This window comes from Mirounga leonina, unplaced genomic scaffold, assembly GCF_011800145.1.
Source record: "Mirounga leonina isolate KUSES-001 unplaced genomic scaffold, KU_Mleo_1.0 Mir_175, whole genome shotgun sequence".
Lineage (NCBI taxonomy): Eukaryota > Metazoa > Chordata > Mammalia > Carnivora > Phocidae > Mirounga > Mirounga leonina.
In genome coordinates this window covers 10,256,600-10,279,856 of record NW_023270453.1, presented here as the reverse complement: position 1 = coordinate 10,279,856, position 23,257 = coordinate 10,256,600, and the positions used below count along the sequence as shown (strand labels likewise).

The window sequence follows — 23,257 nt, the reverse complement described above, 5'->3', positions numbered from 1 at the left end:
GGGAGCCTGATGCGGGACTCGATCCCGGGACTCCAGGATCATGACCTGAGCCGAAGGCAGTCGCTTAACCAACTGAGCCACCCAGGCGCCCTCCCACCTCGTCTTCTAACAGCTAGATTTTCAAACAGAAGACTGGAAATTTTTTTTCAAGGTGATTTTTTCAAAAGGGCACACACACAAAAAAGACACAGTTGCACCGCATCTGTGTATTCTTCCATTTCCAACAACACAATTCATTCTTACTTAGATCTGTAGGTTTAAAAAAAGACTACACTAAATCCAGCTTTTCACTGTGCTAAGAGAAATAATGTGAATGAGAAATAATTCCTAAGAGAAAACGAATTATTTAAATTTGTTACAACTTTCTTAGTATACATAACAATTAATTCCAAAAATCCAAATAGTGTATTATAATTTACTATAGAGAGAGAGATTTTTAGCATTTCTAAAGTGGAAATATTCTGGGATGTAAGAAATGCATTTACTTTTTTCAAATGTATTATCTTTTTTTTTTTTTTTTATTTGAGAGAAAGTGAGAGAGAGAGAGAGAACACGAGCTGGGAGGAAGGGAGGGCCCGAGAAAGAGGGAGAAGCAGGCTCTCTGCTGAGCAGGGAGCCTGACGTGAAGCTCGATCCCAGGACCCGGGATCATGACCTGAGCCAAAGGCAGATGTTTAACCAACTGAGCCACCCAGGTGCCCCGAGATGTATTAGCTTTTTTATAAACATAAGTCTATAATTCAAAATCAAATTTGCAAGAGATGCTCTTAAATTTGCTTGAAAAAATTAATCACTTCTTACCACTTAAAAAATACTTCCTATTCAAGCAAGGCCAAAAATGAACTATTGGGACTTCATCAAGATAAAAAGCTTTTGCACAGCAAAGGAAACAGTCAACAAAACCAAAAGACAACCGACAGAATGGGAGAAGATATTCGCAAATGACATACCAGATAAAGGGCTAGTATCCGAAATCTACAAAGAACTTATCAAACTCAACACCCAAAGAACAAATAATCCAATCAAGAAATGGGCAGAAGACATGAATAGACATTTTTCCAAAGAAGACATCCAAATAGCCAAGAGACACATGAAAAAAATGCTCAACATCACTCGGCATCAGGGAAATCCAAATCAAAACCTCAATGAGATACCACCTCACACCAGTCAGAATGGCTAAAATTAACAAGTCAGGAAATGACAGATGTTGGCGGGGATGTGGAGAAAGGGGAACCCTCCTACACTGTTGGTGGGAATGTAAGCTGGTGAAGCCACTCTGGAAAACAGTGGAGAGGTTCCTCAGAAAGTTGAAAATAGAGCTACCCTACGATCCAGCAATTGTACTACTGGGTATTTACCCCAAAGATACAAATGTAGGGATCTGAATGGGTATGTGCACCCTGATGTTTATAGCAACAATGTCCACAATAGCCAAACTATGGAAAGAGTCAAGATGTCCATCAACAGATGAATGGATAGAGAAGATGTGGTGCGTGTATATATATATATATACAAATACACACATATACATACAGTGGAATATTATGCAGCCATCAAAAAACACAAAATCTTGCCATTTGCAACGACGTGGATGGAACTGGAGTGTTATGCTGAGCGAAATAAGTCAATCAGAGAAAGACAAGTATCATATGACCTCACTGATATGAGGAATTCTTAATCTCAGGAAACAAAACTGAGGGTTGCTGGAGTGGTGGGGGGTGTGAGGGATGGGGTGGCTGGGTGACAGACATTGGGGAGGGTATGTGCTATTGTGAGCACTGTGAATTGTGTAAGTCTGATGAATCACAGACCTGTACCTCTGAAACACATAATACATGTTTAAAAAAAAAAAAAAAAAAAGAAGAAGGGAAAAATGAAGGGGGGGAGATGAACCATGAGAGACTATGGACTCTGAGAAACAAACTGAGGGTTTTAGAGGGGAGGGGGGTGGGGGATGGGTTAGCCCGTGATGGGTATTAAGAAGGGCACGTATTGAATGGAGCACTGGGTGTTATACGCAAACAACGAATCATGGAACACTACACATCAAAAACTAATGATGGGGGCGCCTGGGTGGCTCAGTTGGTTGGGCGACTGCCTTCAGCTCAGGTCATGATTCTGGAGTCCCGGGATCAAGTCCCGCGTCAGGCTCCCTGCTCAGCGGGGAGTCTGCTTCTCCCTCTGACCCTCCTCCCTCTCATGCTCTCTGTCTCTCATTCTCTCTCTCGCAAATAAATAAAATCAAAAAACAAAAACAAAAACAAAAAAAACTAATGATGTAATGTATGGTGACTAACATAACATAATAAAATAAAATTAAAAAAAAAAAACTTCCTATTCAAAAATTAAGCTAAACTAAGTTAAACTGCATTAACTTTTTCTTTACCCTTTATTTTCATATTACTCAGGCAAAATAAAATGGATTAACTTTTGAAATTGAAATGCTGAACAAGAATTCCACTATCCTAATCCCTATTATACATAATAATCTGTGGGATCTGGAAGTGAACGGACTACAAAAACTGGCTACGGAAAGCAGGAGGGGCAGCAATACACAGGTCACACTGTCTGAGTTCAAATACTGGCTCAGCACTTACTACTATGAGATCTTGGGCAAATTAAACTACCTGTGCCTTATTTTCTCACCTATCAGAAATGGTTATGTAAATATTATTACTACTATAATGATAAATCTTGTACTTACTGTTAAAATATATAAATGCTACACTACACAATATTAGAATTTTAGCAGAACACTTACTTAATCTTTAAAGTTATCTTTAATTTACATAGCTGATATCCAGGAGGAAATATCATGGTTGTTAGGTGCTAGGAATAACTTTGAAAGGCCATATGGAACCAAGGACCAAGTTGAGGACCAAGACAAAAACAAAGAGCACAATTTTCTGAAGAGTGAACTAACTCTAGCCCTTTTCTTTCTCAGCTGAAGTTGTAGAATATCTCACACTGCTCTTTTTTTTTTTTTAAAGATTTTATTTATTCATTTGAGACACAGAGATAGAGAGCGAGCGAGCATGAGCAGGGGGGGAGGCAGAGGGAGAGGGAGAAGCAGGCTCCCCGCTAAGCCAGGAGCCTGACGTGGGGCTTGATCCCAGGACCCCGGAATCATGACCTGAGCCGAAGGCAGACGCCCAACTATCTGAGCCACCCAGGCGCCCCTCTCACACTGCTCTTATTAATCAACTATCTTCTCTCTTTAAAATGTTTTCCCTATGCTTGGAGAGCAGCCATGGGAAAGGGTGGTCTTGAGAGGGAGGAGAAGCAAACTCCTCCAATTTCATTTATTAAACCACATCTTTCACTTCTCCTCCCGGACAAATGAACATTGTGTTTTTCTACTTAGCAAACACATGCATATCATGTATGATATTCACAACTGCAATTGGAAAAGTAAGCAATGGTTAAAAATGATACAACTTTAAAGTTATAGAAGTTCACTTTTGAAAAAGAGGAAATACATCCTAACTCTTCAGATGAGAAATACAGAAAAATGAGTCACTTTTCAATGACACATTTACTAAAGATGTTTAAATTATTAGATTCTGTTTATCTAATTAGTGCAGCAGCAAAATCTACTCTAAAAAAATGTCCTATGATCTTCTGGTCAATACTATGATTTTCTTACTTAAAAAAAAAACAAAAAAAAAACAAAAAAAACACCTTAATTCCATAGGTTTTCCAACAGACATATACTACTAGTTACAGTTCCTGTAATAAAACTAAGGAGGAGATCTTATTTTATACATTAAAGAAAATCTTGGCTCAAATAATCAAGATATTCTTGTACAAATGTACCTATTGGCTATAAACAAAAGTCATCACCTCTTCTTCTGGTTCATTTACTTCACTTTCATTTCCAGATTGTTCTTCTGTTTCAGCTCCTCCTTCTTCTTCTTCTTCATCCTCTTCAAGGTTTTCTCCTTCTGTCATAGAATCTTTTGAGTCTTTGTCATTTACTAGGCCTTGAAATGAGGAAAAGTGGAAAAAAACATAAAAAGGAGTAAATTTTCAATATTATACCACTTAATTTAGAAGTATGTATTTTTTTTTTTAAAGATTTTATTTATTTGACAGAGACACAGCGACAGAGGGAACACAAGCAGGGGGAGTGGGAGAGGGAGAAGCAGGTTTCCTGCTGAGCAGGGAGCCCGATGTGGGGCTCGATCCCAGGACTCTGGGATCATGACCCGAGCCGAAGGCAGACGCTTAACGACTGAGCCACCCAGGCGCCCCTAGAAGTATGGATTAAGTGAGAAAATTCAACAGCCATTTTCTCAGAATAGAATAAGCATACAATTTAAAATTATTTGAGAAACATTTTACAAACTAAAGAGACCTTCATTTCAACAAAAAAGCAATGACACATTATATATATATATATAATGTATGTATGTATATGTGTGTATATATAAACATACGTATTTTTTTTTCTTTCACCTTCTGTTTATCTCCATCTCAGATGAACACGAACAAAATGTACCAGCATATAAAATGCAGCCTCAACCATGTAAGATGCAGCCTCAGTCACACTTTTTATCAAATGACATTTTAGAATTTCTCCAACATCAAAGATATAAAATTATGTCGCCTTCATGGAGAAATCACATTTGGCTATCAATCTGAGTGTCTGTACATTAAGACTAAAGGAAGGAGGCAAAGTTGTGTCACCAAAGGGCTTAATTTTTTTCTTCAGTATCATCCTCCTCAGGGAATTCCCTGGCTTCAATTTGCTTCCACCTCCCATGTTCATCTACACCTCACTACCTAGTCAATTCCTCTTAATTAACGTTTGAATTCCAAACCACTCGCTCTACTTTTAAAGATGCCTCATCTGACTTGACTTTCCCCTGCTCTCTTCTGAGCCTTCTCCTATAGCTTGGGCCTCTTCTCTGTCACAAAGCATACTATCTTGGAATCCTGCTCATCTGATGCTCTTCTCAATAGAGAATATCCTTCAATGTACACTTTCAAGTCCTTCCTATACATTCTCTGAGTTCAGTCTAAATTTTACTTCCTGCATAAATGCAATGAATATCTGAATCTATTACTCTTCCTACTTGCTCCTAAAGCAGTTGGAGAATTTCTCATAGCATTTTACATTTAAGGATACACCATGTAATGTTTTTTTCCTAATGATTTCATAAACGTTACATCAAATTATAAGGCCCTTGAAGACAAAGAACTTGTTTTATATATTCATAACTTATCAGAGGCCATACATTGATAAATACACAGTAGGTGTTTAGTAAATACTTGTTTATTCAGACTCTTAGATGATTAGAGCAGAAAGCAACTTTAGCAAGCATGTAATGATTTAACTCTTTCGTTTTATGAGGAATACTGAAGCCCAGAGAATTTGAATAATTTAACCAATAAGAGTAAAAAATTATTCCAGTGTCTTAAGTTTAAGAAATTAACCAAGAACTGACAAAAATATGAAAGTACAGAGTGATTAAAGTAGGTACACTGAAGTTTGAAAATAAAAAAAAATTAAAAGTGAGAAAATGCTCAGAGAAAGGAAAATCAATGCTGAGAAAAGAAGTTGGTGTTTCAGAATGAGAATCCATTAACTTAAAATTTCTCACTTATTAGTTTTCAGATACAAATATAGATTTTATACATATACATTCTATTTATTTACTTATTTATAGGGACTTTAAGAAGCAGAATATTGGACTATTACTTAAGTTATCAAGGGCAAAAAAATACAGTCACAACTGTCTAAATCTTACATTCTCAGTAAAAATATCACAGTACTGATAAACTCACACGGCATGAACTATCCTTATACCTTTGTTCTATCCACTTAAACATGCACAGTGGGAAGAACTATAATGTATAAGTTGCTTTGTTTTGATAGTCATACTTCCAATTTGTAAGGAAAATACATACTATTTCTAGCACACTTTCATTTGCATTGCAGGTTACTTTCAAAAGCAATTTATAAATATATTTTGCATTTGCTAAACAGTACAATAACTATCCAGCTGTTGATCCCTAGGACACTTTCAATCTAAAATAAACAATGCTGCTTCTCCCTCTGACCCTCCCCCCTCTCATGTGCTCTCTCAAATAAATAAATAAATAAATAAATCTTTAAAATAAACAATGGAGATAAAAATGTACACCCACAGGACACAGGGTTAACAAAATACAAACAACAAAATGCTGCTTGGTGCCGCAGTTCTCCTACTTATAACAGAAATAGTAATAACTGTAATACTTCCTTTCAGACTGCTTTAAATTATATTTTTCTGCTTACTCGACATGTTAAGCATTTCCTCTCATACTTAATATGTCAGAGAGAGCACAGTCTTTGAATTCTGGCTTGACAGGTTAGCCCAGTGTTTTGATTTGCCAAATAGGACTAACATTACCTTCCTGTGTCATTCTGGCATCAGACAGTACTCAATAAAAACACCAATTCTCCCCCGCCCTCCCTTATGTGATTATGTCATGTTCATTTATCTATTAGGGTATTCTATTTTATTACCAATTTGCCTGTGCTCTTTATGTAAGTGAAACTAACCTGGCATGGAAGCTATTTTCACTTTAATTTTATTTTTCTATCGTATAAAAGCTTTAAAAGCCCAAATCTGTTGCCATGTATATGATTTCTTCTACTGTTTTAGAATTTGGGAAAATTAACACCTCTCCAAATATTTGAAAACCAGATCTATTTTTTTTTTTAAAGATTTATTTATTTATTTGAGAGAGCGAGAATGAGAGAGAGTACATGAGAGGGGGGAGGGTCAGAGGGAGAAGCAGGCTCCTCGCTGAGCAGGGAGCCCGATGCGGGACTCGATCCCGGGACTCCAGGATCATGACCTGAGCTGAAGGCAGTCGCTTTAACCAACTGAGCCACCCAGGCACCCCAGATCTATTTTTAAAAATAATTTTTTTTTTTTTAGATTTTATTTGTCAGAGAGCGAAAGAGGAGAGAGCGCGCACACAAGCAGGGGGAGCGGCAGTGGGAGAGGGAGAGGGAGAAGCAGGCTCCCCGCCAAGCAAAGAGCCTGATGTAGAACTCGATCCCAGGACCCTGGGATCATGACCTGAGTCAAAGGCAAATGCTTAACTGATCCACCCAGGCATCCCTAAAAATAAATACTTAACTCCTGAATCCATCTGGAATTTGAGAAGATGTGGCTCTATATCAATTTTCCTCCAAAATGCTGACCTACTGCCCTTATCCTATTTTTAAGATTCCTAGTTCATTATAGATAAATTATTTTGTATTTAATTGGGGGTGCTTCTAGGCCTTTTATTCTGTTCTACTGATTTTATTTCTAATTCGTAAAGTATACTGTTGGCTTTATAATTTATTCATGTGGTTTCTTTTCTTTTTCACTTCTGTTTCCCTCATTTCTGTTCCTTATACTACAATATAATCTAGAAGTTCCAAACCAGATTATATTGCCTATAACCATTTTGGTTTTGTTCTTAAATTTAAAGAGAATGTCTTAGCTAGTAATTCTATGTCTGTACTGAGAAAACCAAGATAAACACAAATATCACACAAAAATGTTACTTATAGTAACGTAAAACTGGAAATAACCTAAGTGTCAAACAATAGGATTAAAAAAATTATGGCACATTCATACAAAGGAATACAGCCAATTAAGAATTAGAAAAATATTTCATGTCAGGAAGAAATTTCATAATATATTAGGTAGAAAAAAATCCAGTTATAAAACTGCAAACATGAAAAAATTTTAAAAGAACAGAACATATACCAAAAAATGTTAACACATGATTATTCTTATGTATGGAATGGGACTTTTGTTTTCTTGGTATTTTTCACAATTTCTGCCATAAAAAAGTATTACTTTTTTTTTTTTAAGATATATTTATTTTACAGAGAGATAGAGTGAGGGGAGGGGCAGAGGGAGAGAGAGAATCCTCAAGCAGACTCCATGCTGAGCGCAGAGCCTGACGTGCGGCTTGATTCCACAACCCTGAGATCATGACCTGAGCCGAGATCAAGTCAGCCATTTAAACAATGGAGCCACCAGGTGCTCCAAACAAGTACTACTTTTAATAATATTAAAATGACTTTCAAAATACAAAGGAACTTTGTAGTGCTTTCTCATTAACTATTATGTTAGCATTGGGCTGCTATAAAGTTAAAATAATATGAATTTACAAAGTGCTTGAAAACAAAAAAACTACCAAAGGCAAGATCCTGTATTATCTTATGGTTTATCAATAGGAAATAGATTTAATATAGATTCACTTATGTGTATCTTCTTCCTGATATTTAGACTCTAAAACAGGAGGAAAATGGGACAACTTGGGAGCATACTGATTCTAGTTGTCATCATCTTTAGAGTTTGATTCACAAATGGTGGCCTGTTTTTTTTTCCCTTCCCATATTCTAAACAAGAACAGACCCCCTCAAAAGAAGCCTGAGGTCCTTTAACTTAACCCTTTGCTCTATAAAGGATAAAGCACACCACACTCTGTACTGCTACCAAACTAGGTGTCAAACTAGTGTTACCCGTGCCCACTACACAGAGAGTACCATTTGTAAAAGTTTTTGGGAAACAAAGCTAAGACTTAACTACATCAAAGCACTTGAAGTAGGAGCACCTGCGTGGCTGTCGATTAAGCCTCTGCCTTTGGCTCAGGTCATGATCTCAGGGTCCTGGGATTGAGCCCCACATGGGGCTCTCTGCTCAGCGGGGAGTCTGCTTCTCCCTCTCCTCTGTCCTCCCCCACTTTCTTGTGCTCTAATAAAATCTTTAAAATAAAAAAAATTTTAAAAAGCATTTGAAGTAAATGAGATAATGAAGATAAATGAGTACTCTGCCTGAAATGATCATTTTATACAATTGGAAATCTGAAAAGGAAAAAAAAAACAGATAACTTGGGACAAAAGTTCAAAGAACAAAGGGATCACATATGCCCCTCTGGGTGGAGTGGTAGATCACAATCTTATCTAGTAGAAATCACTGATTCACAATCAGAAGCACCTTTAAAAATACTGCTCAAATAGGTAACAGCAATCATATTCTCCAAAGGAGGATGGACCTTTGGAGAAAGAAATCCTATTAAAATGCTGGATATAATATGAAAAAAAATAGTTTTAGAGGAAAAAAAGTCACAAATACCTTTGCCATGAAAAGTAGTTCTTTAGATATGCGACATAGTAAATTTATGCAGTTAGCATAAATGGTGAAGCTTAAGGATCTCCTAATGACAGACACATGGGTACCAAGTGCTGGCAGGAAATAAAACACTAGCTTAACAGCCTAAAAATATGTTACTTTGAAATGACTACAATAAAACATGCTAACATGCTAAGAATTAATTAGCAAGCAAACCAGATTGGTAAGGCTGTACCTCATTCCAGTTATTTCCACTGACAAAGTTAGTCAGCTCCTACTCCCTGGCAGCTGTTCAAGAGTGAACTCTTCTTCCAGAACAGTCTCAGAAGGATGCTGAGAAACTAAACAGACCAACTGTCCTATAGCACGTAGTTCTCACATTTTCTCTGGTCCTTAGAAATAGAGACAACTTTCCCAGGGAATAAGGTCTGAAATTCCACAGGGTAGTTCCAAAACTTCTAACAGATACTCTCCCTACAGTGTCTAGCCTGCAGTATCTTAGGAAATAATGCTTGTTGGAAATATATACTGTATATATAAGAGATGCTTTCATCAAAAGTGTTTTGTTTTAGCAACCAAAAATTCTACTAATTAAGAGAGGCTGACAGGAGAGTGTGTTTTGTTTGTTTGTATTTAAAGATTTTATTTATTTATTTGACAGAGGGAGAGACAGCGATAGAGGGAACACAAGCAGGGGGAGTGGGAGAGGGAGAAAGCGGCCCCCCGCCAAGCAGGGAGCCCGATGAGGGGCTTGATCCCAGGACCCTGGGAACATGACACGAGCGGAAGGCAGATGCCTAACAACTGAGCCACCCAGGTGCCCCAGAAGGTGTTTTTCCATCACTATCCTTTCCTTCAAGTCTTACATGACTGTTTTCCTCTAAGTCGGGATTATTTAATGAAATCAATTAAGTATGCCACCCAGGTCTTACCTAACACTATTATGTAACACTCAACATTGAAAACAGAAAATATACAAAAGCAAACTCTGATAACAACATAAAGCAAATTCTAGAAACAATCTGGCAAATATCATCTTCATTTTCTCTCTGTAATTAATTGCTTACCTAGTTTTATTAAGAATTCTCGTTCCAAGTCGTGTACCTGCCTGAGGGATTCTTCCAGAGAATTACAGAGTTTGATCTTTGGTCTTAGCAGTTCTAGTGTATCACTGATCATGTAATCTATGTCAATAGGAAATGGATGGTCTTTTGTCCAAACCTCCAAACTTTTCTTCCACCAAACATAACGCTGATAACAAATGAAAAATAAATTTAGCTATAAGAAATTAATAACAAAAATATTTAAAATAATAATCTACATTGTGATGTTACCTAGTTATAATAACTAAGCTAAAACTTAGTTGTATAAAACACCTACCATTTTTATTAATGGTCAACAGTAATAATCCTAATCCAGTTTCTAAGCCATTTGGTGATTTTAATTTTTTTAATTACAACTGTCAAAAATCCCTTTTAAAGGCAAGGAAAAATCATAAATAAAATACCAAATAAATTTCCAGGTACTGAAACAAGGCAGAAACCCTACTCCCAAACCCCAAACAGGGTTTAAATATTTATTTTACAAAACAACAAAAGCAACCAGATTCAAAGTCATAATTTTGATACGTTTTTATTATTTTCTCTATGCTACCTGCTGTTTTTTAAACAGGTCAATTAAAGTATCTGAAAATACAATTTTTGAAATATATAAAAATCATTAATCCACAAGCATTTATTGAACAGCTACTGTGTATATGGCACTGTTTAGAGATCTTCCCTCTCTTCTCCTAGCCTGGTTCCTTCATTCTATTTTCTACTTTGTAATTCATAAGTTTAACTAAAAAGCACAACCCAAGAATTTGCTTATATATAAAAGGGTATTCTTCTGGGTGTTTTCTCCTCTCCAGTTTGTAGGTCTTTGCTACTGAAAGTGTGGATCTCAACTGGGAGCTTGTTAGAAATGCGGACTCTGGGGCCTCCACTCTAGACTAAATGAATCACAATCTGCATTTTAACAATATCTCCAGGTGGTGCATATGTATATTAAAGTTTAGAAGCACTGCTGCAGGTGGTCCTTTCTATCTGACCTTGCCATATTAACTGTACATTCTCTGACCTAGAACACACTGCCCTCATCCCCCAGACTTCACTCACTCCTTACTCCCAATTCCTTAGGTATACCCTGCTACACCTTTCTGCTTGTTAATCAAAATATACTTTTGTCTCTTTCTGCTCCTGGATATTTCTGAGTGGCTTTTTTCTCTCAGTCTGGGATTTCAGAGTGAATGCAAATAAGGATACTCTTCTGAAAGAGAATTTACTTTTGATGCTGATAGTTACAGCTGACATTTTGCAGCAAAACTTTGGTTTTCGATACAGTCTCCAACTTAAGATAGTTCTTACATACAACAGGGAATCTGACTCTCAAATCTGCAAAACTCCCCTCCCCATTTTCTTATCAATTCAGAGAACAAGGGAGTAACAAGTTGTCCTCTACTGCACAGGTACAGTGATAGAACAAAGTTAACAACTGATCTTCCCCCAGAGTATTTGCCCCCACTTAACACCAGCCACTATGTGGATATATTTTTGATACTTCAAAAGTTATAGTTTTAAATTTATTTTCTTCACCAATAAATAAATGAAGAAAACACTAACAAGAGATGATCATATAGAACTGAATGGTACTTTCGGTACTTTATTTCAGTAAACCTGGAGAATTCAATAGCGAGTAGTTCAACCTAAACCTAAGTTAACTTTTGCAACACCAACCTTATAAAAGTTGTAGAACCTTCTCCATATTTGTTTCTGAATTTATTCTAAATCGTAAGTTTACATAATTAACTGAAATTAAAATAGGGAAGTAAAACCCAAGAGTTTACCATGAGTGAACAAATATTTTTTCCTGTGTTCAAAATAACGTATTTTCCCAAAAACTATAGCTTTTTTCTTAAAAAAAAAAAAAAGTGAAATCATTTAGAAACAAGAATTTTAGATGTAAAATCAGAACAAAGACGAGTTAAAAATGTTATCAGATGTACAAAAATCACAGGTAATTTAATTCATAAATTACCATACAAAACACCATAATCCATAAATTACTATATCAAATTTATAAACCATACCAAAATAATTCCCAAAATTAATGATCAATCATTATGAATCATAAAAGTGACAATGCAAGTAGAATGTTTATATAGAATTCATCATATATTTTTAATCTGTAGCATACCCTTGCAGGAAGGAAAAAATCTAATCTAATGATGATGTGATATATGAATGCTACTGTGTTTCTTCTCTAATACCTCTGTAACACAAGCAATTCATTAAATGATGCCAAACTGCATATTTGAGTTTACATACCTGAAAGTATACAAGGAAGCAATCAAGTTTTCGTTTACTGGAACCTCTGTCAAAGTACTGGCCACAGGTATCCAAAATAGTGCACACTAGTCTAATTCTGAAAAGGTGCTCAGGAGGATCTAGTGAACTTGGAGAGCCATCTGGGTTAACACCAAATGAAGTAAAAGAATAAAGAGTCCTAAAAATAACAGCTGATTCCACCATTCGATAATTATAAAGTTCCCCTAAGAACTTGGCACTGCTGATACGTCTCTGATTAAATTTAGGTTGATTAACCTAAAGAAAAAAAAAGATTTCCATTAAAGAGTAGTAATGTGTTGAAAAGAGGTAAAATTCTCCCCTGTCATTTGATAATACCCATTACTGAAAGAACACTAAACAGAGAAAAAAAAAATGGGTTCTTTCTTTCTTTTCTAATAAAGTGATCACTTCTGGGTATCCTTTTTCTCTAAGAAATGGCTATCTTTAAAATGTTTTAATAAAAAAAACAAGTTAAATATTAAATTTAGTATTAAGCTATCATTAACTGAGTTGATGACACAGTTAAGATGTAATTCTCCCTAGCAGCCCCCCATAACTTATTTTTCTGTAATCCATGATTAAGGAAACAATAACAGAAAGAGGAAACGGTTTACAGAAATTCTTATCAAAAGATTACCAATTCACCTAATTAAAAGATTTATAGATTCCTATAACCTGAGTTCTAGTGCCCCAGAAATAATTAAATCTACTATACTCTTCCAAAATAAGCCTAACTGAACTTGAGAAAAAGAAGCAAAAAAACTTCTCCAGCAACAGCCTGAAAGACGACTAGGAAATCTGAGACAACAGGGTTCTTTAAGAAAACAGTAACTCTGAAGAAACAGTAAACTGACATCATAAGGGAAAAGGAAGGTTTCCAAATTATTATTTTTCAATAATCGGTTTAAAAGCTGTTTAAATTCTCCACACACTCCAATTTGATAACTTTAAGGAAAGTGCTTATTACCTCCATTCCTAATCGAATATCTTCTAAAACTCCATCCACAACATGGATTCCAACATCTTCTTGGTAGAGGACCAGTCCTGCTAAAAGGTTGGCTACACAATGAATACTATTATATTTCACATTCCAGATGTTTATCATACAACAAATAACATAGTCTTTCACTTCTTGGTCCTGCCAGGGCAACTTTCGCATCTGTCTCAAAACCTACACGGAGAGAATTTTGTTTCAATTACTAAGATAAGTATATAATACTCCAATATACCCAATAATATAGATATTTGGATTTTGCAGTCATAGAACTTTTGAAATGAAAAATACTTTAGGGGCACCTGGGTGGCTCAGACGGTTAAGTGTCTGCCTTTGGCTCAGGTTATGATCCCAGAATCCTGGGATCGAGCCCCACATCGGGCTCCCTGCTGAACAGGGAGCCTGCTTCTCCCTCTCACTCTGCCTGCTGCTTCCCCTGCTTGCACACTCTGTCAAAATAGATAAAATCTTTAAAAAAAAAAAGAAAAATACTTTAGAGATCCTCTCCCAGCTTCTTCACTTTAGAGACAGGAAAAGTGAGATATTTCTAATTACTGGCAAAATTTAGTCACATTTGCCCTACATCTCTTCATGATGCCCCTAAATTTCCTAGAGTTTCCAGATCTTCAATCAGGCTAATAGAGTATACTCACAAAATCCAATCACTATAAAGAAGATGTGGTGTATATATATACTATGGAATATTATGCAGCCATCAAAAGGAATGAGATCTTGTCATTTGCAACGATGTGGATGGAACTGGAGGGTGTGATGCTGAGCGAAATAAGTCAATCAGAGAAAGACATGTATCATATGACCTCACTGATATGAGGAATTCTTAATCTCAGGAAACAAACTGAGGGTTGCTGGAGTGGGGGGTGGGGTGGGAGGGATGGGGTGGCTGGGTGATAGACATTAGGGAGGGTATGTGCTATGGTGAGTGCTGTGAATTGTACAAGACTGTTGAATCACAGATCTGTACCTCTGAAACAAATAATGCAATATATGTTAAGAAAAAAAAAAAAGAATGGGCGCCTGGGTGGCTCAGTTGGTTGAGCGACTGCCTTCGGCTCCGGTCATGATCCTGGAGACCCGTGATCGAGTCCCGCATGGGGCTCCCTGCTCGGCAGGGAGTCTGCTTCTCCCTCTGACCCTCCCCCCTCTCATGCTCTCTCTCTCATTCTCTCTCTCTCAAATAAATAAATAAAATCTTTTAAAAATAAAAAAATAAAAAAATAAAAAAAGAAGATAGTAGGAGGGGAAGAATGAAGGGGGGGAAATCGGAGGGGGAGACGAACCATGAGAGACAATGGACTCTGAAAACCAAACTGAGGGTTCTAGAGGGGAGGGGGGTAGGGGGGTTGGTTAGCCTGGTGATGGGTATTAAAGAGGGCACATTCTGCATGGAGCACTGGGTGTTATGCACAAACAATGAATCATGGAACACTACATCAAAAACTAATGATGTAATGTATGGTGATAAACATAACAATAAAAAAGTAAAAATAAAAATAAAAACTATTTTTGCAACTGATAAAAAATATCCAATCACTAAAAACATATACCCAAGGTTTACCAAAAATATTTTCTTTTGCATATCACTAACGTAAATAATCTCAGATATTTTTTATAAATCAAAAATTTCTAGTAAATAAGTAAACCCAAGATCAGTGGGTTAAAAGATAACTTAAGATGGACATCAAGACTAGTATTACACAGCATCTTGTTTCCTCATGTGTAAAGGGGCGATAGTAACAGCACTTACTCCACAGTTTGTTATTAAGGATTAGACAAGTTAAAATATGTGAGGTACATAGGAAACTGACTGGTTCATTGTAAGTACCGCATAAAAGTTAGCCATTAACTGTTTCAAAAACTCTACTGGTAATGAGATGGTGAGCAGAGTTCTGCCTACAATCATGTTCCTTCCATTTTTATTCTGGAAGAAAAAAAAGAAAAGAAAAAAAAAAGGATACTATTGGCAGATCTCAAAGCACTCTTTTCATCTCTATAGCCACCATCCATCTTTTTTTTTTTTTTTAAGATTTTATTTATTTATTTGAGAGAGAGAGAAAGAGAGAAGGCGCAGCAGGGAGGGGCAGAGGGAGAAGGAGAAGAAGACTCCCCGCTGAGCAGGGACCATAATGTGGCACTCGGTCCCAAGACCCTGGGATCATGACCTGAGCCGAAGGCAGACGCTTAACCAACTGAGCCATCCAGGTACTCTAGCCACCACCCATCTTTCAAGCACTTATTATGTTCTCAAATAAGCTTTAGTGGAAATGTTAATGTCTTAACCACACAGCAACCTATATTTTTTAAACTTTTAGCTAATTCTAAAACTGCTTTCAAACTGCTTGTTGGAAACAACTATTTCTCTGACTCTCTGAAAGCTGAGTCCAATTTCCAAAGTCCCATGATCATTCCTTATCACCCATGTATAATGTATGTATTACTGCACACCTTTTCTCCTCCCCACAGGTTTTCTCTATCCAGCAGGTAATTTGTTTTACATTTTTTTTCCTAAAAAGAAAAAAGTTCTACACTGTGTTGTTTCAACTTGCAGAGTTAACCATGAAATGTTCTGTTTAACATTTCCTACTTAAAAAGTGAAGTTTCTAACAAGGTAACTGCAATAATTAAGAAAACAGGTCAGCACTTCTTAACCTTTTCTGGAAATTGACCAAAATTATGAAATTTCAGAGGGCCACGGACCTCCTAAAGCCCACTCAAGGTTAGGATCCCCAGTACTGAAGCAGAATATTTAAAGTCAAATTCATTATAGAACATCAGAGACAAAGTAGTAATTTCAAATATAAACAGCACCAAAATTAAAATTACAAGAGTTACCACTTCAGAGTAAGAATCATAAAAGGTAAACATAAGTCCTATATATTATGTATCATCATATGACTTCCATTTTAGGATGACTTGTATAGAAGCAATCACAATTCAACTTGTAATCTAATCTTAACTCTCCTAAACTTCACTGCTGAAACTTTAACAGCTCTGCTTCAATTTCTCCTATCATGCAAGCTGCTTACATTTCTTATCCATACTTTGTCAAACACTGAAGCAATCTATAAACAAACTGATCTGGAGAAACTGAAATATGTTCTTGACTGAAACAATTTAGTGCACAGGCTAGAAGCCAAGTGCACTGTTTTTTTTTTTTTTTAAAGATTTTATTTATTTGACAGAAAGAGACACAGCGAGAGAGGGAACACAAGCAGGAGGAGTGGGAGAGGGAGAAGCAGGCTTCCCGCGGAGCAGGGAGCCCGATGCGGGGCTCGATCCCAGGACCCTGGGATCATGACCTGAATCGAAGGCAGATGCTTAACGACTGAGCCACCCAGGCGCCCCACATTGCTCTTAATACTATAATCATTTGGATGAATAAGAATTAGTTTGGTTGAATATTATATCATCTTAGCACTACTACAAATCTTGAATTGACTATTACTTTATGACTTCAATGAGATTTACCTTCTCAGTGGTAACCTTGGAGAGATCCTTGTACAAAAGTTTCCGGACATATTCCTGGAGAGGAGGACGTTTCTTTTTCACTGTTTTTTCAGCTGGAGGTGGGTTGCAGTAGTAATATGCATTCTCCACCATTGTAACATATCTTGCATCGAGGTGCATTGCTTGTTTCTTTCTCATCATTTGCTCCTAAAATAAAAACGTCTAAGTCAAAATACTTTTATTCTAATGTTTATCCCTAACCAAATTTCTATTCTCAGTGACAGAATTTCAGGATAAAGAACCAGAAAAGGAGGAAGAAAAAAAAAACCCCAATCATTAGGTATTCCTAAGAATATACTAGCACACTATTATACCAAAACCATGTTTTTAGAACAAATCAGTCCATGACTGCTTGGTGTTAGACCTTAGGCTCTGACACAGCTCTACAAGCAAGAAAACTAAAAGCAGCCAAAGTTTATAACTTGTCCACAGCCCCTGAGCATCAACTCAAGAGGCGGTGATTCAAAACGGATCTAGTCAACCAGTGATAAAAGCTAGCTGCTTTTGCTATAAGAGGGGAAACGATCTACTGAGCCAATCCAATATTCATCCATACCACCATGACTAGTATATGTTTTCCCTAGCAAAAAGAGAGGATCCAAATATTGTAAATAAATACAAGACATTAAAAGCTAGCTCTATCACATTTTTATACACATGGTCTCATTTAACCTTAAGAGCCTAAGCCAAAGAGCAAGAAGAGCTTTTTCCTTGTTACGATAAAAATTTGAACTTGAAATAACTTTTGTTAGTGTGATATAAGCCTAGAGAGAATTTGGAAATCAATTCCATTTGACAGCCTCCACATTAATACTTTTATTAGAAATAAATTCTCATGTTTCTTCATATTAAATATTATTGGCAGAGAATATTCAGGCTCACAACTGGATTCTAAAAAAAAATAAGTTATCTAAAGAAAATGATACAATCAAGACTTCTGTAACAGTAACACTGATGTAATGACAGTATATGCCCAGGGATTCCTAAATCTGAGCTCTCTTTAACACTAACACCAATATTCACTCTGCCACCATACTTCCCACCCTCCCAAGGCTGCAAGGGAATGCATGGATGTTATCAATAAGCATAATAACTTAATTGCTTAATAAACTTGATGGCCATTTCAGCATCCTAAGTAGCTTAAGAAAGAGCTTCTACCCCAAGTTAATTTTTCAAGCTTACCGTTTTTAATTTTTAAATTTTCTATTTTTAAGCTTGTAATTTATATGCTTAAGACACTTTAACAATGGCTTCCTTGAACATTCTAGAACATCCGTAAAAAACGGCTCTAACATAACAGTATTAACAGTACTTGCTCATTTGCATCATTTATCAAAAGGTATTTGGGGTTGAACTTAATCCTCCTTTACAATACAGTGAACTCACTGGAAGCCAAGTGAGAAAAATTTCTACAACTCTCCTGGAATGGCCACAGCACATAAATATGGGAGGTTCTAGTTTAGGCAGAAATGCTTCTATTTATATAGCAGAGCAAGATCATAGGCACTGGTCAATATTTCTAACCCCTGAAGTAAATCAAGAACCTCAAGCTCTTGCTAGGATCCTCAAGCCCTTACCAAAAGTACACTGGTCCTCAGGTGTGATTCTGGTGATCTGAAAAGAAACCTTCCACATGTTTCTAGTAGAGTACATGCCATTTCAATATGGTGATGGGAAAAGTCTGACAGAAGCATCTGCAATAATAATGATGATGAGAAAACACAAAGACAACACTTCAATCCTATTAAAGAAAGAAAATACAGATCTAATGTGTGTAACAACTTTAAAAATGTTATGTCTGAAAAACAAAAGTTAGTCTACTTTGGCTTAACAAGCGTCACTACTGAGTATCTTGTGTTCAGCCACAAAAATTTTATATAAAATCGTCAATATACTTAATGCCTTTTCTTTAAGATAAATACATGAAAACTAGTATTACAGCCCTTTCTATATAATGACTGTTAGATGCTATGTATTTAAACATCTATGAAATACACAGCTAACATTTTCTAAATCTTTTTTTTTGTTTTGGTTTTATGACATTTACTTGTAAAATTCTGACCACAACAGGCTCATTGTATGAACAAACATAACATACTGCCATAACGTTTCAGTATTTATCCTCCCAATTTTTCTCTATGCATATTTTCTAAACCAAAACAGATTCAAACATATCACATTATTTAATAACTTGGTATTTTTTCAGCTAATATGACTATTTTGCTGTGTCCTTATTTATCCTTCTATGGCATGATTTAAAAGGGGCATATTACTGTATAATATGAACTACACTAAAACTTAAGTGATTCTTATTTATTGGATATTAAAATTTTTTACGTTTCTTGCTACTTAAACAACTGTGGGGCAAACATCCTTGTAGATAAATTTGTGCACGTGTTTATTTCCTTAAAACAAACACACAGAAATGGAATTTCTAGGTCAAAGAAATGTATATCCTCCTGTGTGTTTGTAATAATTACTATAAAAAAAATATACTAACATTTAAATTGTTCCATGGTATGATTCCCTTCAAATACAGCATTGAGAAATCTTACATAATCACTCTTAAAATGCTGTCTAGAGTTTCCCTAAATGTATTCTGTTGTCTTCTGAGATGCTCCAAGTAGGTTTAGGAAACTTAACCCCTTGAATATCAATAATGACTATTAATATTTTAAACACTCTTAAGAAATCAAGCAGTAAAGAAACTTGATAAATTTAACTCGGGGTTTTCCAAATGTACTTGAATCCATGAGACCCACTTTGTGTAATATACCTAATATACTAAGGAAATCAATTTGATATAAAATTTGTCATTGTTAGTCATGACCAATTCCAAATGTAGAATTATTCCATCTCTGCTGCATCAGCTTTCCCACATATAATTACTTACTAATTTCTAGCTTAATTCCATTGTGGACAAAAAACACTCTGAATAATTTCAATCTTTTCTAATTTGCTGTGATTTTTTTGTTGTTGCCTGACTGATCCATGTGCATCTGAAGAGATTTTAAGTTCTGATGCTATTGGGTATAGTGTCAATCAGATCCAGGTTGTTAACTGTATTGTTCAATTCTGTATATATATACTAATTTTGTCTGCCTCTTCTTTCAGTTAGTGAAAGGTGTTTCAAAGTCTCTCACTATGACTGCGGATTTCTTTCCTTGTTGATTCTTGTTTTATATATTTTGAAGGTCCCTTAACTGGATTCATACCAATTCAGAAAGGTAATAGGTAATAGTTTCCTGCTAAAATTAGCTCTTCATCATTATGAATTGTCCTTCTTTATTTATAATAAATGCTTTGTACCTTGTTTGATGATAATGAAAATAGGTGAATTTTTTTTTTTAAAGATTTATTTATTTCAGAGAGAGACAAATGAGCATGAGTAGGAGGGGCAGAGGGAGAGGGAGAAAGAATGTCAAACAGACTCTCTACTAAGCACGGAGCCCGACGCGGGGCTGGATCCCATGACCCCGAGATCACCACATGAGGTGAAACCAAGAGCTGCGCTCAACCGACTGCACCACATAGATGCCCGAAACCAGGTAACTTTTAGTCAGTGCTTCCATGGTATATTCCCCCCATCTTTTTACATTGGCCTTTCTGGTCTTCATATTTATCTTTCTTGTAGGCAGCCTACAGTGTTGTTTTAATCAAGTCTTATATTCTTCAGGCTTTTACTTCATGTATTTTGTCCTTTTACATGTAATTACTGTGATAGCTGCATTTCTATCTACCATACTATCATTTGTTTTCAACTCTGCTTATCTGTTTAACATTCTTTTTTACTCCTTTCTTGTCCTTCGGATTAAACAAATATTCCTTATTTCAATTTTTCCAGCATTTATAACTAAAACTTTGTCTATTAAAAACAACTCAAAATAATGCAGCACTAACCTTTAAACAATGTAATGTATCATTTTTTGTGAACATCTTAAATTTAGTTAATTCTCCAATAAAACGAACAGTTTTGTTCTTTGTTTCAATATTGATCTGGTCCTTTTTTCGTACCTACAAAATAAGAGAAAAGAGACATTAGCTAGAGAATTAACATTTTGAAATCTATGTGATAAGAAATGTAATTTTAGTAAGATTACATTTGGGTAAATTTATTGCTATTCAAATTACTTTAAGTTAAGGCAAAATAAGCTCTGTGGAACACGAGTGCCGGGATATGATTTGCCAATAGTTCCATGGTCAAATAATTTCGGGAAACGATGCACTTTATTGGGCTTAAATTGGTTCTCAAATAAAGAAGCCTGTTTAACCTAATTTAATTCAATTTATCTCAAATTTATTTAGCAACATAAACCTCCTTTTGAGATGCTAGCAACCACTAGTTAATATCCCAGTAAATTAATATTATAAGGAACACATTTTAGGAAATGCTGCTTTAAAAATAATAAGTACCAAGAGCTCACTTAAGCAAAAATACTATCAAGGCTTAGTATACTACACTTAGAACTACAGTATGCATTTTCTATCACAAACTCATTACAGTGGAATTTCTGGTATAATCACTATTCTTTTTTATTGCAAATACAAGGCCTCTAACTTAGGCATACATTTCAAGAAATATTCAGTACAACAAAATCCTATTCCAATAGTACAATGCAAACATGTCAAGATAAATGTAAATGGATTACATTTTCAAGACAAAGAAACCAACAGTCTAGAAACCTTTTATGTGAACAACAGTGACAAAAACATGGTGGTGCCTTGAACTAGTTTAATGTACTTTTTCAGAATACTCTCTCTTATTCAGTTGTTCAATATGGTGGTGCCTTGAACCAGTTTAGTGTTTTCTACTTTTCCAGATTACTATCCTATCTTATTTGTTCCACATAACAATGTTCTGAGAAAGAAACAATAGCTGTTATAATCTGATTTAATAATTTAAACAACAAAACAACACAAAGCTCTTAAATGACTTGATGAAAGATCAGTACTAAATTCCCAGTCTCTTAACTATTACTTGAGAATTCCACTACCTTAGTATATGCTGGGTTTTAAAACAAGGCCTAAACTCACCAGCAGCTAGACAATTAATGAGTCATTTATATAAATACTAAACTTCTATGTACTTAAGGAGCTAACACTTAGATTGAATTTATCATCTTCATTTTTAAGGACCTACTTTCTACAGTATACAGAGATAGGTGTTAAGATTTTTTAGCTCTTCAGGGATAATTTTAAACAAAACTATGTTTACTCATTTAAAGCATAGAGCAAACTAGAAACTCACTATTAGCATTTATTAAAGCATCAATAAAACTGCAACGATTAAAAATAAAATCATAAAATTCAACTCACAGAACTTTAACCTTGACTGTTTCAGCAATTCAGAAAAGAGCACAGCTTTCATAAAGATCCTTTCAAAATTAATGTTTGTTAAGTAATGCATATGAAAAGCTCCTCATACTGATTTATCTTTTTTATGAACTCCTAGGATACATTAAGAGTATGGACTCTAGACCAGACTTGCTGGGTTTAAATCCCAGCTCTATCACTTACTAGCTATTACTTAAACTCCGTGCCTCAATCTCCTCATCTTTAAAATGGAACTAATAAAAGTATCCTACCTCATAAAGTTGTTGTCTTAAGTCAACTGATATATGTAAAGTACACACAGTAGTGCCTGGCACCAGGAAGAGTTCAATAAATATTAGCTATTATTAATTTTATCCATCGTTGTGTATTTGTATCACTAATACATGGACACTAAATAATGCTTATGGAGTGAACAAAGAAATGAAAACACTTAATGTTTATAGTTGTATTGCAGGGACAAAAAAGAGCAAATGATCTATAGTTAAAAATCTGAGCCCTTGCAGTCATTCTGTGCCATTCTGGGGGTATATTATCTTGGATAATTCATATAAATTCCCTGAACTGTTGGTTCACTTGGTAAAATAAAGATAAAAATAAGGATGGTGATGATGATGGAGGTGGTGGTAGTAACAACAGCTACACTTCACTTGATTTCTAAGCAACTAGTGTACAGAAGAAAAGATTATATCCCCTTTAAAAAGATGTTTAAGAGGTGTTTTAAATGACAGCAGAATGCTTCTCAGTGAGAAATAAAGAATGGAAAATTATACATATACTATAAATTCATCCCCCCCCCAAAAAAAAGCTACAGAGGGGAAAAAAGGTAAAGAAAATATACTAAAAGATTAATAGGTTTGCTTTAAAGTGATGAAATTATGGGGCATCCC

At 35.6% G+C, this 23,257-nt stretch overlaps 1 protein-coding gene across 2 annotated transcripts in view; it reads right to left on the bottom strand.

Moving 5' to 3' along the window:
• Positions 1 to 23,257, bottom strand: part of UPF2 (UPF2 regulator of nonsense mediated mRNA decay) — a 111,526-nt gene that overhangs the window by 25,117 nt on the left and 63,152 nt on the right. For both annotated transcript variants that reach the window (XM_035021654.1, XM_035021655.1), the window contains exons 10-16: positions 20,937 to 21,050; positions 18,614 to 18,730; positions 16,998 to 17,183; positions 13,485 to 13,688; positions 12,497 to 12,772; positions 10,199 to 10,382; positions 3,844 to 3,983 (exon numbers count right to left, since the gene is read on the bottom strand). In XM_035021654.1, the coding sequence (XP_034877545.1) occupies positions 3,844 to 3,983; positions 10,199 to 10,382; positions 12,497 to 12,772; positions 13,485 to 13,688; positions 16,998 to 17,183; positions 18,614 to 18,730; positions 20,937 to 21,050 (1,221 nt within the window). The remainder of the gene's footprint in view (positions 1 to 3,843; positions 3,984 to 10,198; positions 10,383 to 12,496; positions 12,773 to 13,484; positions 13,689 to 16,997; positions 17,184 to 18,613; positions 18,731 to 20,936; positions 21,051 to 23,257) is intronic.